This window comes from Panthera leo, chromosome B1, assembly GCF_018350215.1.
Source record: "Panthera leo isolate Ple1 chromosome B1, P.leo_Ple1_pat1.1, whole genome shotgun sequence".
Classification (NCBI taxonomy): domain Eukaryota; kingdom Metazoa; phylum Chordata; class Mammalia; order Carnivora; family Felidae; genus Panthera; species Panthera leo.
The window spans coordinates 201,302,992-201,318,058 of NC_056682.1; the positions used below are offsets into that span (position 1 = coordinate 201,302,992).

General features: G+C 51.6%; 1 protein-coding gene across 7 annotated transcripts in view; it reads right to left on the bottom strand.

The window, feature by feature from the left end:
• AFAP1 (actin filament associated protein 1) overlaps positions 1-15,067 on the bottom strand; it is a 157,606-nt gene that overhangs the window by 89,929 nt on the left and 52,610 nt on the right. For 5 of the 7 annotated variants that reach the window (XM_042936994.1, XM_042937000.1, XM_042936999.1 and 2 more), the window contains 3 exons: positions 12,075-12,262; positions 5,331-5,459; positions 3,320-3,417 (listed from right to left, as the gene is read on the bottom strand). In XM_042936994.1, coding sequence (XP_042792928.1) covers positions 3,320-3,417; positions 5,331-5,457 — 225 coding nt within the window. In that variant the 5' untranslated portion in view covers positions 5,458-5,459; positions 12,075-12,262. Of the gene's footprint in view, positions 1-3,319; positions 3,418-5,330; positions 5,460-11,671; positions 11,788-12,074; positions 12,263-15,067 lie in introns of those variants that run through there. The other 2 variants (XM_042936996.1, XM_042936998.1) reach the window with 2 other exon arrangements.

Sequence of the window (15,067 nt, forward strand, 5' to 3'; positions counted from 1 at the left end):
TGCTCCACTTTAAGGAAACAAAAACCGAAAATCACTAACTGCCACAGGTAGAGATGACGCAGAAAAGACTAGAAGAATGCAGGGCGTAGCCCCTGGCCCCACATCACAATCCCAGGAGAATCGTAGCAAGGAACATCCTGGCTTAGAGGCTGCGGGAAAACCCCAGATACCCATGTTCTAGGCACCAGTAGGGAGAGATTGTCCATGGGTCAGACTCCTACTCAAAAGCTATTCGTTTAAATGTAATATATTTAGGGGTGCTTGCGTGGCTCAGTTGGTTAAATGTGTGACTTCAGCTCAGGTCATGATCTCACAGTTTGGGAGTTCGAGACCTGTGTCAGGCTCCGTGCTGACAGCTCAGAGACTGGAGCTGCTTCGGATTCTGTGTCTCCCTCTGTCTCTGCCCCTTCCCTGCTCACACTCTGTCTCTCTCCCTCCCTCCCTCAAAAATAAATTTAGAAAAGACATTAAAAAAATAAAAATGTTGGGGCGCCTGGGTGGCGCAGTCGGTTAAGCGTCCGACTTCAGCCAGGTCACGATCTCACGGTCCGTGAGTTCGAGCCCCGCGTCAGGCTCTGGGCTGATGGCTCGGAGCCTGGAGCCTGTTTCCGATTCTGTGTCTCCCTCTCTCTCTGCCCCTCCCCCGTTCATGCTCTGTCTCTCTCTGTCCCAAAAATAAAAATAAAAAACGTTGAAAAAAAAAAAAATTATAAAAAAAAAAAAAATAAAAAATAAAAATGTTTATTATGAGAGAGAGAGAGAGAGAGAGAGGGCACGAGCAACAGCAGGGGAGGGGCAGAGAGAGGTGGGGAGAGAATCCCAAGCAGGCTCCATGCTGTCAGCACAGAACCCAAGGTGAGGTGGATCGCACAAACCATGAGAACATGACCTGAGCTGAAACCAAGAGTCAGACGCTCAACCGACTGAGACCCCAGGCGCCCCGACCAACATTGTTGATTACCCCGCTACCACCAATAGGAGGGCTCCTCGTGCACCTTAGACCAGGACAGTCTGCAGCACTGCAGCCAAAGGCAGGGACAGAGCATAGGCCTGGCACGGCGAGAAACAGGAGCGAAAGAGAGAGAGAGAGAGCACAAACGAGTGAATGAATAGCAAACTCCATCTGAGAAAAAACCCAGGGGAACGGGTTGACTATTTGGTGGCCAAAATGGTAGAAAATGCTGGCTATTCAATGAGCAGGCTTTGTCTGCAATTGAAACCGAAAGCGGCAATCTGTCTGGTCTGGACCAGGTCTTCTCAGGTCTCAGACTGAGACACGGGTCTCAGTCCGGACCAGGTATGTGGCACTTTACGTGGCAGCCGAAGAGTCCACGACATTCACAGAAGCGTCCCCACTCTCCGATCTGAACAGCAGCGATGAAAGAAGCCACAGTGTAGGGAGGGCCCCGGGCTCAGACCAGGAAAGCACACGTGAGCCGGAAGATAAGACCCAGAAAGGAATGAACCGCTGACCTCCATCCTGTTCTGCCTCTTTCACACAAACGACGTGTATGAGGACAAACACTTCTGGCCTACGGTTCCGCGTTACATCTAAAAACAAATGACAAGTCAGTTTCTACAACAAACGGGATGAGTTTTAAGAAGGAAACGAATAATTAAAAAGAAATTTATAAAGAGGGAGAAACACATCATGTTAAAATGATAAAACACGGTGCATAAAAATCATATATTCAATACACTCTCGACCGCAAGAAGGCTAAGTGTGTAAAACGACAAGTAGGCAAGCTACACACGAGAGCCCCACGTGTAAAGTAAACTTTCCTGGTGGCCGCGGAAATTGATCAAGTTGACTTTATTGCTATAACCCCGTGCACACGAGCCCCTTACAGCAGATCGGGATTCGGACCTGAGGCCTGTGGCCCCCCCGCCCGGACGGCAAGGGTGGAGGAAGAAGGCGCCTCTCCCAGGAAGAAGGAAAAGTGGGTGACTTTTATTTACTTCTGGGGCTTTCCCCCCAGTTCTCTTCTGTGATCTTGTTGAAAACGCAGCACCGAAGGCCCCATGCGGACCTAGTGGATGAGAAAGTTCGTTTTCACAGGATCCCCGGGGATTCGGGGCCGTGAAAGTCTGGGAAGTACAGCTCTCTCCAGGAGCGGCAGGCCCTTGCGTGGGGCTTGGCACCTGCCAGGCACCTTCTCTAAGCACCGGAGACCTACCGTCTCGGGACGAGCTCACGGTTACCCTTCAGGCTTCCGGTTCCGGACACCACATTCTCTGCTCCGGGAGCCATGCCTGCCTGGGCTGTGCGGCCACACCCCAAAACGGTAGCGTTGAGAAAAGACTGGATTTGAATCCGAAGAACCTGCTACAATTTTTGCCTTTCCTGACTCTCGTGTGGTGTTGAACCAACCACGTATATTCACTGACCTAAATTTCCTGGTCTGGAAATGGGTGTGCGTCCTAGTCACATGGTCAGGTGCTGTAGGGGTTCTCTAAGGTCAAGCCGTGAGGATTACATGAAATTTTAAGTGGAAAAATACCGAGTGAGGTGTGTGATACGCAGGAGGGAGCCGACGGGTGCTAACGTCCTCTGTCCCCTCTGAAATGCTAACGGATGGGCGTCTAGTGGACACGGGCCACGACGCGGGGACCCAGGCGGAGACAGGCCCTGCTCTCCCACAGCCCTTGTCCTGAGGGTGAGATGGTGACGTGTCCCTGCTGAAAGCAAACATTAAAAAGAAAACCGTCGAGTAACCAAGTTTGCTCTGGTCCTGACAGCATGTCCAACGTTCCTACGTGAGCACACGAGAACGCAGCAAGGCAGGAAGAGCTAAGTGGCCCGTGAGAAGGTGCATGTGAGAGCACCCCAAAACGGCCAACGTGGCAAAAGACTTCCAAAACAAATTCTGGATGCATCCAATCCAATCCAACACACATTCCTGGGATGTGGATGTATTTTTTTGCCCCAGAAGAAGCATGACAATGAATATTAAAGTGTCAGACTAAGGTATTCAACTCCAGAACTCACCCAGACGGTCAGGTCCCTAGACTCTGCTGCCACTGTTGTGCCTGCTAAAGCCTCTGATTTTAATTAAAAAAAAAAAAAAAAAAAAATCTGACCTAAGAACAGATTTCCACGGACCTGGAGCTCCAGCCCTTGTTAAAGGAAACACCAGCCTCCCAAGGGAAGCTACGTGAACAGCCTCCCGCTCGCAGCCCTACAAACCACTCGAAGGAGAGCCTCTAGCAAGACGAGGCCTCCCTTCCCCCAGACCCGAGCCGTTATCACCTGCCCGGAGCCCTGAGTAGCCCGGGGCCCGGGGGCTCTGCTGCTGCCCCGGGGGGACCCTTCACTCACCAGCCACGGCTGAGGGATCTCCGGCAAAGGCATCTGGGGAGGAGCCGGCAGGCTGTTGGGGGTCTCTTGCTTCTGAACATGGTCTTTCACTTCGAAACCTGTGAGCATCAACCAAAACCACAGAACTGAGTGGCGGGACGGGGGGGGGGGGGGGCGCTAGCCGTTCTCACTCCCTCGGCCCCATCGTGAATGCTTTGCAAATATTTGTTTTCTCTAATCGTGTACAGCAACTTTGTCATTCTCTACTTCACAGGTGAGGAATCTACGGCTGGAAAAAAAGGGTTACGGAACTCACGGAGACACTAGCAGGTGCAAATGAGGGAGCGGCCACCAAAGCCACGTTCTTCCCAAAGCCACCGGCCTCGCCAAGGTGAGGTGCTTTGCCTGAACTTCCCCTCAGGTCAGCGATTACCTGCGGACTCCGGGGGCGGGCGCTTTCCTGGGAATCAGCACGTGTGTATTAGGTGCCCTCTTTTGTTCTCATTTTTTAACTTTTTTTTTATTTTGGAGAGAGAGAGGGAGAGAGACACAGCATGAGTGGAAGACAGGGGCAGAGAGAGAGAGAGAGAGAGAGAGAGAGAGGGAGAATCCCAAGCAGGTTCCATGCTCAGTGCAGAGCCTGACACGGGGCTGGATCCCACGACGCTGGGATCATGAGCTGGGCCAAAATTAAGAGTCGGACGCTCAGCCGACTGAGCCACCCCAGCACCCCTGTATTACGTGCCCTCTTAAAGTCAGACACTGGGACAGACGAGCATGGTGAGTGCCATGGCTGGTGTGAGCTCATGCTCTCAGTGGGTTCGTATTCAAGTTGGGAAGACAAGTTTACACACAAGTAACTCTTAGAAACAACAGTGAGCACCAGGTCAGCGAAGGCAGGAAAGTGGAAGGAATCGGGTTTCATATGGGCACGGGACTATCTATAGGCCAGGACCCACCTGGAAAGACCCACAAGCACAGCCACTCGACAAGGTTCGCCTGCACTGGGCCGCATGTGCTACGCAGGCAGGAAAATGGGCTGTGAAAAGCCAGAGCCCTGAGCGCCAGAAGCTGCGGTGGAGAATTCTGGCACGGAACTGGCAACAGTGAAAAGACAGAAAAAGAACGAATGGGAATTCTACCACTGAAAATAATCAGCGGACAGGTTCAAGGCTAATTAAAGAGTGGAGGGGAGAACAAGACAGGTGGAAAGCCTCGGAAGCACGTACAGAGCACAGCATGAGAGACAGAGGGTCGGAACCCACCGGGCAGAAGGAGACAGGAAGGGGCATCGGGGAAAGCCAACAGCAGCTCCCAAGGCTGGAGGCCCACATGCGGTGGTGCGTCCAGACCGCCTGTCAGGAACAGCCGGGCAAAGGGAACACGCAGAGGGCGTGGGGTTGGAAAGCGGGGCCCCTTCCACCCATAAAAGCCACAGGAAAGGGACCCCTGGGTGGCTCGGTCGGTTGAGCGTCCAACTCTTGACTTCGGCTCAGGTCACGATCTCACGGTTCGGGAGTTCGAGCCCCGCATGGGGCTCTGTGCTGACAGTGTGGAACCTGCTTGGGATTCTCATTCTCTCTCTCTCTCTCTCTCTCTCTCTCTCTCTCTCTCTCTCTGCCCCTCCCCAACTCACTCTCTCTCAAAACTGAATAAATATTAAAGGGAAAAAAAAGCAACAGGAGGAAATCACAGCCAGTGATCGTGGGTTTACCACATGTCAGACACTGTCTGGAGGTATTTTATGTCATCGCCTCTGACTCCCACGACGTTCGTCCGAGGCGGATGCTCCCGATGAGGAGAGGAGTGTACAGAGAGGAAGTAAGTAGAGCGTGGTCACCGTCAGCTCCTCAAAGGCTTTGCCCTCCCACGCGGGGAGCCCGCCAGCACCGGGCACACGGGGAGGCCCTCGGGGACAGCGTGGTGAATCGATAGGTTCATAGGTTAATGAACAAACGATCGTGTTTACATGGTGGTATTGAAGAAGGTTCAGAGGCAAAACAGACCCTGGAGGAAGAAAGAGCAGACGCACCTTTGGATGACTGTATCCTCAGCAGGATGTCGGTAATCACCGCCTTTTTCTCCCTGACGGTTGACGTTAGGTACTCGTGGTCCAGGAGTTCAAGAAAGAGACGGAGTTCAACTATTAACTCTTCCATTGCTGCGAACAAAGGAGAGAGGAAGGACACTGTCAGACCCACCGGTGTGCACACGCCACAGGATAAATGCGTTTCATTTCAGCTGGACTGGGTACAGCATTCCCACGTGCAAAGCAAGTTTGCCGAAGCCAGGCGGACGAAGATCCAGGCAGCACCTTCTAGACAAACACACTGCTTTGCTCGGCTCTGACGCGGCGAGTTTCGTCTCGGACAAGCTCCAGAGCCGTGCTGCCAACTGATGGAGCCGTGACCCAAAAGCCCGATATCATGGGGTCAATCGCATATTAAATTTCAATGTTGAGAAGGAGCTGGCAGTTTGAAACGCCAAAGAGTTTTCAAATAACCACTAGGACGTGGTTGCAGAAACTCAACACTCAACTCTGCCTTTGTAGGGCTGCTTCCATCCCCAAGAAGGCCGTGAGCATGTCTGTGCAGTTACGAGAAAGATGCCGATGCCAAGAAGGACTTGGGTGCGGACTCCTCACCGTGTCTGTCCCTTATAGGATCAAGGCAGACTCAAGACCAGGTTACGTGGCTGAAGTCAGCAATTGACGTCTCATGGCGTGAACCTTTCAGGGACCCCAAAGCCCTTGTAGGGTGTGCAGGGGCTCCAACTATTTTTATAGTACTGAAGCTTTATTCTTCTTGTCCGGCATTAATGGTGCAAAGGCGAAGAGGCTTAAACTGCCACCCTCTTAGCACAAAGCAAAGCAGGGACGGCAAACTAAACTTGTGGCCACTGTATACCTCACCACACACTGACAGTAAAAATCAAAATGTTACTTTAAGAGTGTTTTGGGGGGCAGCTGGGTGGCTCAGCTGGTGGAGTGTCTGACTCTGGATTTCTGCTCAGGTCACGATCTCAGTTTGTGACTTTGAGCCCCATGTCAGGCTCTGTGCTCCGTCTCTCTCCGCCCCTCCCCTGCTCACGCCCTCTCTCAAAATAAAATAAACTTTAAAAGAAAAAGAGCTTTGACGGAGTGGTACGAAGCGTCCGCCCCAGGGGATGCACCTTTTTGGCATCCTGTACGATAAAATGGGAAGCAGGCAAGCAAGCAGCCCCTCCGCGCAGACTGACAGACAACGGGGGTCGGAGGGCAAGCAGGCGTGCACTGTTCGAGGTCACACTAAGCCGCTTTGTCACGGGGCCCCAGGAAGAAATGATACACGAACTGCAAGGACACAGACTGAGTGTACGACTGACATCTTCCCAACAGGGAACAAAATGACCTAATCGGGCCAAGGTAAACAACGGCAGCGTCGGTTGCCAAGGGTAAAATTTGAGCTTCCAAATGGAAGAGTGAGAATTTCGAGCACTTGTAGCCACCACCGTGAGCACGACAGCTTCTCAGCAGAGACTTTCCCGACCAGAACGGGAGTGACACTGACCAACAGGCCTTTCTGATACGGTACAGAGCAGCAGGTCAGCCTTTGGAAGAGCCACACAACCCAGTGAACCGTGACGTCACAAAATCACACACAGGCCAAGATCCATCTAACGTACAAAATAAGCTGAAATGTTCTAATGTAACGGAGGATGAAGTGTTTCTTGTCTGATTCAGCTCCAGATTCCACATTGCAACTAACACACTAAGAAACTACCACTTGACGATTTTTGGTGTAGTATCAAAGAAGAATATTGACAGTTTCTTGAAAAGGCCCTGAGGTACTCTGACCGTGGGTCTGTGTGAGCCAGATCCTCTTTATGTGCTCCCTCTAAAACAATGCTTCACAGCAATCTGAGTGCAGAAATAGATACAAGAATCCAGTCATCTTTATCAAACCGGATATGGGAAATACTTGCAGGAATCTGAAACACAGCACTATCTCACAAATTAGCTTGTTTTGGTCAATGTGGTTACTTTTCATAGACATATATTATTTTTAAATGAATTAAGAAATTCCTTAAAAATCTGCCAGTTTTAATTATAATGTGTACAGATAAGCCACACATCTTCAGTATTTATTTTGAAACCAAAAAGTCCTAAGCAAAAAGGTTTGAGAACCACTGGTCTATGGGATTCTTTCCAAGTCTACAACACTCTTCAGGACTAAAGATCCTAACTGAGGCCATGCTGTTGAAACTACAGAAGCTCTCATAATTTTAGGTACGTGGATGAAGAAATGGCAAATGAGTCCAAAGTAGGCAAGGTGTATCCCTGGGCTGTTCACTTTTCCTAACTGAACGAGTTTCCCTCTATGAAATGAAGAGGATGGATTGAGTAAGTATTTACTTAGTCAAACACTGACTAAAGGTTTCATTAGTCAAACAATGTCTTGATGATTCTAAGTGGAAAACAATCTCATCTATACTTTAAAAGTGGTGGGCTCCTAGTGTTGTTCATAGTTCAAAAGGTGGAAACAACCCACACGTCCACTGATGGCTGGACATGGCCTATACACGACGGAATATTCTTCAGCCTTGAGAAGGAGGGACATTATGACGCCTGTTACAATATGGATGAACCCGGAGGACCTCGTGCTCAGTGAAATACACCAGTTACAAAAGGACACATACTGTGTGATTCCACGTATGCGAGGTACTTACAGTCATAGAAATCACGGCGAGAGAACGTAGACTGGTGTCTTCCGGGGCCCGGGAGGGAGAACAGGAAGTTAGGGTTCAATGGGTGGTTTCAGCCCGGGATGATAAGTTACCGTTTGGGAAGATGAAAAAGTTCTGGGGATGGAGAGTGGCGACAGCTGCCTGACAAAGGGAATGTGCTGAATGACACTAAATGTGCATTCAGAAAGAGTCAAAATGGCAAATTTTATGATATGTATATTTTACCACAATAAAAAAAAAATCCACCTTGTCCAAAAATTGATGGGCTGCTATCAGCAAAAATGTTAAAAATGCCTATGGGTCTATGTTAAACTCACGATAGCCCCTTCTCGGCCTTCATTCATACCTACTTTTTTAATCAAAAATGCCTCTCTTGCATGTAACCAAATTATATTCATCCTATAAGATTTCACGTCGGTCCCAGCATGAGTCATGAAAATGTATAAAGGGGGCCTCAGACTGCATCTGTCCTAAAGGGCCTGAGCTCTGTTACGGAGTTCCCACGCAGGACTCACACAGACCTCTCCGGGCTGTGAGTTTCCTGTGACCACGGGGGGGCACCTCCTGGCTCACACTCCCCTCCTCAAGAGACCAGCGCCCTCTGGGCAGCCGTATCCATATCCCTGTCACCCTACGCAGCCTACAGCCACCTTCCACTCCCAGGATAACTTGCTGGGCCACCCTCAACCAAGCCGCACAGTCCGATTCTCCCTCCTTCCTGTGGAGTTTGCCTGGGACTAGGGACTCGTGGGCAGTTGGATCTCTGCAGTTGAAGAAGACACACAGACACAGGAGCCATGTTTAAGCACATACGTGCCGGAGGGCGAAGCCAGTACCAGAGGAGGAAAGAATTCAGTTATCAGCACACCCTGGAATACAGGCAGACACGCTCAGAGGCCAGAGACAGACAGACAGACACCGATGGGCTTCCCGAGAGCTTCCCGGCCCCTCCTCCGTCATCCGTGGAGCTGCATGGCACACCTACGCCCGAGCCTGCTCACAAACGTTCGTTTCGTTGTTTTTTACGAAAAGCTGCCTCGTATGGTTTTCTGTTCACCTGAAATTGCAAACCAAGATCCGCGGAGCACGGCTCTCCCCACCGCAGGGTGCGGCACATCTCACATCAGAGAGCGTGACTGTTGGGAAACCTTCACAGACTCCACAAACCACACCACGCCCCTGGCAGCCCCTGCAAACACTTAAAGCCCCCCGCGTCCTCCTCCTCCCAGCCCCCTCTGACCAATCCTCCCCAATCGGCCCCTCCCCACGGGGCTCCTCCTTCGTTCCCAAGACTCACTCCTCTGGCGGCGGCCCCACCCATAACCGATAACGGATACTTAGTGATCTAGGCTTTGTTTTGGTGTTGTTCTTCTCCCAACAGCTGGTCGGCTGGTTGAGAGCAGGTTTTGCGCTCGGCTCATCTCTGGACGCCCGGCCCCGCGGTACCGTGTGCGCGGAAAGCACCGGAGTACTGAGTGACGGGTGACTCTCCAGTAAGGAAGAGACACTTTCTGAGGACCCACGACGTGAAAGGCACCTACACAAGACCCCTCCTCCGCCTCCTCCCGGGTGAGACTCCATCATCCCCATCTGCGGGGAACGAGAAGCCGGCCCCGGTCTGCTCGCTTGTATTCGAGCAAATGCTCACACAGCAGCCTCAAGTGTCCACCCTGTGCTCGTCCCTGGAGAGCAGCCCCGGTGGGCTTAGCTGCTGTTGTCATCCCAGCTTACGGCTGACGAAAACGGAGGCTCAGGGAGGTCGCCGAAGGCTACCAGGCAAGTAGGTGGCTAAGCTTCTCCAGCTCATAATCTGCTCACGGCCACACGGCGAGAGCGCAGCAGTGAGAACCTGAATGCAGATCTGATTCCAAGGGCCCTGCTTCGGCCCCTTCACCATGATCATCGCATGGTTGCTTCCTGACACGACCCGGCCTGGTGAGACGCTACAGCCATCTTCTTATGAGCAAGAACATGGTACAGCAAGAACCAGAAGATATTAGGGGGGTGATAAATTTCGCCGGGGCCTACGTGGTGCCCTGTAGGGCATCAGAATTACGTACTGAGCCATCTACCTCCCCCACTGGACTGCCCGTCCTGGCCTACAGGGACAGCATCCGGTGCGTCGCCGGGTTCCCTCTGGTGCCCAGCAGCGTCCAGCATTAACCATGCACTCAGCACATGCACGTTGAAGGAAGGGGCGTGACTTCCCAGAGCTAACAGACATGCCGCCAAGGCTAGGGAGGAACGAGAAGTTCCCGCACCCAATCTTCAGCCTAAAACTCTGGATATGGACCCGCCTTTCCCTGGAAGTCTAAGGGCAGTGTCCACAGGAGCTCTAGAAATGAGGCTCTAATGGACACGTGCCCCTACGCAGGGGTGGCATCGTATGACTCAAACTGCACCAGGTTGCCCCGTGCCCTCTGGCGCGGCCACTCCTTCTTCCAGCTCTGAGCCCGCTCTCGTAGGACAGGCAAAGCAATCCGGGGTCCAGGGATTCGGCTTGGGTTTCCACAGATGGATCTCGAGTGCCCCTCTCCGCGAGCCTCCGAGGACTTCCCTCCCCGGGACCCGACTTCTCCACTGCCCGACACTCGCCCTCTCCTTCGCTCGGGAGCCGGGCTGCTTCTCTGGGGCCAGGAAACACACGTGCACCTGACCTCCTGCAGCACTCCTGGCCCGAGTCCTCGTCATGACCCAGGTTTTTCTGTTCTCCCCCGCAGAAGTATCGTCCCTCCTTAGAGACGTTTGCTGGGGAATTAGAGCTCCCGCCAAGTGCCGACCCCGTGCCAGACTCATCGGCACATGAGCCCTTCGAGACAGAGAAAGGTTATGTTGCGGCCCGAGGTCACAGTGCTCGACATGAGAGGCAGGATGGGAGTCAGAACCAAGTCTGCTCAGTTTTGATGCCTGCGCTTTTCGTACCGTCGCGCTGACTGTACCTTTCACTCTCGGCGGAAGAGGACACTCACTCCTCTGTGTCCACGCTCAAGTAACCTCCTTCCCACGATGGCAACAGGCTCCCCTCACAACCACAGCCTTCTGGCTCATCGCTCAAACGGTGCCTTGCCTAGCTCTCTTACTAACACTGCTTATAGTAAAAACCAGAATCTTATAACCGTGGCCAATTCGTTCTCAACTTGCTGACGGAACAAGGAAGGCTCACAGGGTCGGAGACTCACCAAGGGCACGGTCTGCTCCTCTTCCCCAGTTTGTGGGCCCGGAACACAGGCCAAAGGGCGCTGCACTCAGAATAACAACCAGTGACACCCTCCTCTACAAAATGCTTCCAGTGCCTGTCGTCCCGTGACCCTCACGATCACGTTGTCTTGGAAATATCACAGGTGGCAGAGATCAAAGGAAAACGGTGAAGAGCCTGATCCAGGCCAGGAAGCAGAGCAAGGCCACGTCCACGCTCGAACCACCGTGTGGCCCTCTGGGGCTCCCGCCTCCTCTGTTCGACCTCCCAACCCTCACACCCGCTACCCTCCTCTCGGCAGAATGGGAATCACTGAACGATGACTGGGACCGGGACACAGGTGTAGTCACTAGCTTCCAGGAAAAAAAAAAACCACAAAATTCCCAAATGCCTACACCACACAAAAGATCTGGCTACAGAATTTATGATTCCCAAGGCAACGAGGAAATCACCTGGAGGCATTTCTGGGTACATTCTATGCATCCGAACAGCAAAACTCCCTTCTCCCAAGCAAAAGGCTGTTTGCACTAAATCAAGTGACTCTGCACTTGTGGTGTCTTCCACGGTCCTACAGAAAGAGGGAGAGAATGAGCAAGGCCGGGCAGCACAGCAGACGAAGAGTTCGGTACAGCAACTGGCTTCCTCTGTAGTCCGCCCCTCTACTGTTGCAAAAACCTCTAACTCAGGTTTGGTGGTGGCTGGATTTATTTCAACAACAGAAAAGAAATGGGCTGTCGTTTGCGCGACCCAAAAACCACTTTAAAGGAATTTTATCCACCTTAATGCCTACGTCACAGAATGTGAACGCCAGACGGATGGGAGGAACCCGGGGCCTAGAGAAGGAAAGTGACTTACCTGCTGAGGTCACAAAGTATTTGGTTAAAAGGCCCCAACCGGGAGCCGGGCGGCCTGACGGCCAGGCCGGAGCGCCCGGGTCTGCACGGAACTGTCTTCTCCACACACCTCCTCCAGGGGCGAGGACAGAGCTCCCGGGGTCCCCCTGCAGTTTCCCAGGACACCGAGCCACTCGCCGAGGACAAATCCTGCAAGCAACGAGAAATAACGTCTACTACTGTCTATCTAGGAAGACACGATTAGCCGCCCAAACCTCCCTCCTCTTTGTCAGGAAGGGCAAGGAACGGTTCACAGATTCCCGGCACGCAATTTGTCACGGCGGCAGACTGCACACGCTGCCACGTGCACATTCTCCTCGGTCCGCAAGCTTCGCTGGCGTGTACGAGACCCGTGCTGTTTGCACCCTCAGTGATGGTCAGTGTCTCCGGGCAACCACGATGGCGGCTGGGGGTCTTTTTTTTTTTTTAATATTTTTATTTATTTTTGAGAGAGAGAGAGAGAGAGAGAGAGAGAGTGTGTGTGTCTGAAGGGGGAAGGGACAGAGAGAGAGGGAGACACAGAATCCGAAGCAGGCTCCGGACTCCGAGCTGTCAGCACGGAGCCCGACGTGGGGCTCAAACTCACAAACTGCAAGATCATGACCTGAGCCAAAGTCGGACGCTCAACCGACTGAGTCACCCAGGCGCCCCAAAGGGGGTCTTTTCAGTGTTAAGTTTTCGCCCCAGACCCCTCTCATGTGGCTCCTCCCTCCCAAGTTCTAACCCACTGCATGGAAACTAGACGTGGGTAACTCCCCTTATCTAGGGTCACTTGCAAACAGGTACGGGCTTCTCCCTACTTCCCCAGTGCCCCTGGCTCTCCCCTTCCCAGCCCCAGCGCGCAGCCCCAGCTGGCACCCGGACCTGCCAGGCTCCACGTGTCCTTCTCACCGGGTGGAGCTACGGTCACCGCCTGCTGCCCGCCAGCCCACCCACGATCACCTTGCTGCCATCTCCCCCTCCCTCCCCAAACTGCCAGTCCTCTAGAGCGGAACACACGTCCGGCCTCCTCGGCGAAGACACCCTGGTCATTCCATCCATCCTGACCCCCCTTCCCAGAATCTCTCCATCCATGTCTCTGCTTGGCCCTCCTCACTGCCGATGCTTACAAGGAGCCCAGCGTTGGTGGCCACACAAATCAGATCCACACCCCCCGTTCCGAGCCTTCCTAGCCGTGTGACCTTAGGTCAGTGAGTAAGTCCCCCAAACGATCTCATCCTTCACATGAGATGCCGATCATGTATCTCAGTGTTGTTGTAACGAGCGTTAAAGGAGGGGCTCTACGCACAGAGCCAAGTACCTCACAACTGGCGGCTGTCGGCATTACGACTGGCATATGCTCATCTTCCTGGTTCACTGTGCGACCTGGGATCGATGGGATCGATGAGTAGGTAAACACCACGCACATACTTCTTACCTTCCGAAACTAAGTCCTTAAATATCTGCCTCCCCTTAAGAGAAGTCATGAAACACTATCCTATACGACTCTATGCAAATACATTTAAAAGTAGGTGAAATACATAAGTTCACAGAAAGGAGTACAATTTACCAGATTGTCTTAGAAAGCATACACAGACCAATTTTCCATAGAAGCAGCAGAGAAACGTGTCAAAGAATGAGCCCCACAAATGCAAGCCCCAGGCCCAGATGGTTTTACAGGGGAATTCTACCAAACCTTATACACCAAACCTTACTACACAAATTGTTTCGGAGGGTAAATACAGAAATTTGTCAAATACTTTCTTTTTTAGAAGTTGGTACAAAACCGATGCCTAAACCCGACAGAGATAGCACAAAAAGAGAAAACCGAAAGACTAACGTTACTTACAAATACCAATGCAAAAATCCTAATTAAAATATTAACAAACAGAAATCAACACAATACATTAATAGCACACCATGACCAAATGGGGTTCATTGCAGCAATGCCAGGATGACTCGGTGTTAGAAAACATGCTCATATAATTTATCATATTAATACCTTCTCTAATGAGATCATGTGATTCTCTCCATAGATCAGGAAAATGCATTCAACAAAATTCAATACTCACTCCTAATTTAAAAAAAAAAAAAAAATCAACGAATGGGAATTGATATATATACTTCCTTAGCTTGATAAAATACATGTAGTAACTCCTATAGGCTGAACGTCTGTGTTCCCCCCAAATTCATGTTGAAACCTGATGCCCAGTGTGACAGTACCAGAAGTGGGGCCATTGGGAGGTGATGAGTCATGAGGAGCCTTCTCAAAGGGGAATGGTGCCCGGTACAAAATGGTACACAAGAGGCCCTACAGATCGCTCTTGCCCCTTTCCCCTGTGAGGATGAAAAGCAGGCAGTCTACAGCCCAGAGGAGGATCCTCACCAGAACCCATCCATGCTGGAACCCCGATCGCAGACACCCAGCCTCCAGGGCTGGGAGACATTAATGTCGGTTATTTACAAGCCTCCCAGTCTATGCTACTCTGGTATAGCAGCCCGAGCGGCCTAAGACGCTAACAGACAAACCAAAGCAAGAAGAGGAACCTACTTAGTGAGAAAGACTTCAGGCGTTCCCGGAAAGGTTGGAAACAAGTCAAGGAGGCCCGTTCCCTCCACCACGTTTAACACTCTATTGGAAGCACCAGCCAAAGCAATTAGAGAAGAGAGACAACTAGAGACTTACGAATGGAAATGAAACAACAAAATTATCTCTGTCCGAGCTGATGTGAAATCGTTCATGGAAAACCCGAGATAACCAATGATAAAGCTACCACAAATAATAACAAACTTCGATAAAGTTTTCAGTGAAGTTTTGCATATTAATTCCGTACCAAACAAGCATTTAGAAGCAATCAGAAAGTAGAACACTTGAAGTAACTTAAAAAGAAACGTGCACAAGCTCCATGAGGAAAACTGAAAGCACTCCTGAAAGACAAAGAAGTAAATCTGAACAAACAGAAAAGTGCCCCCTTG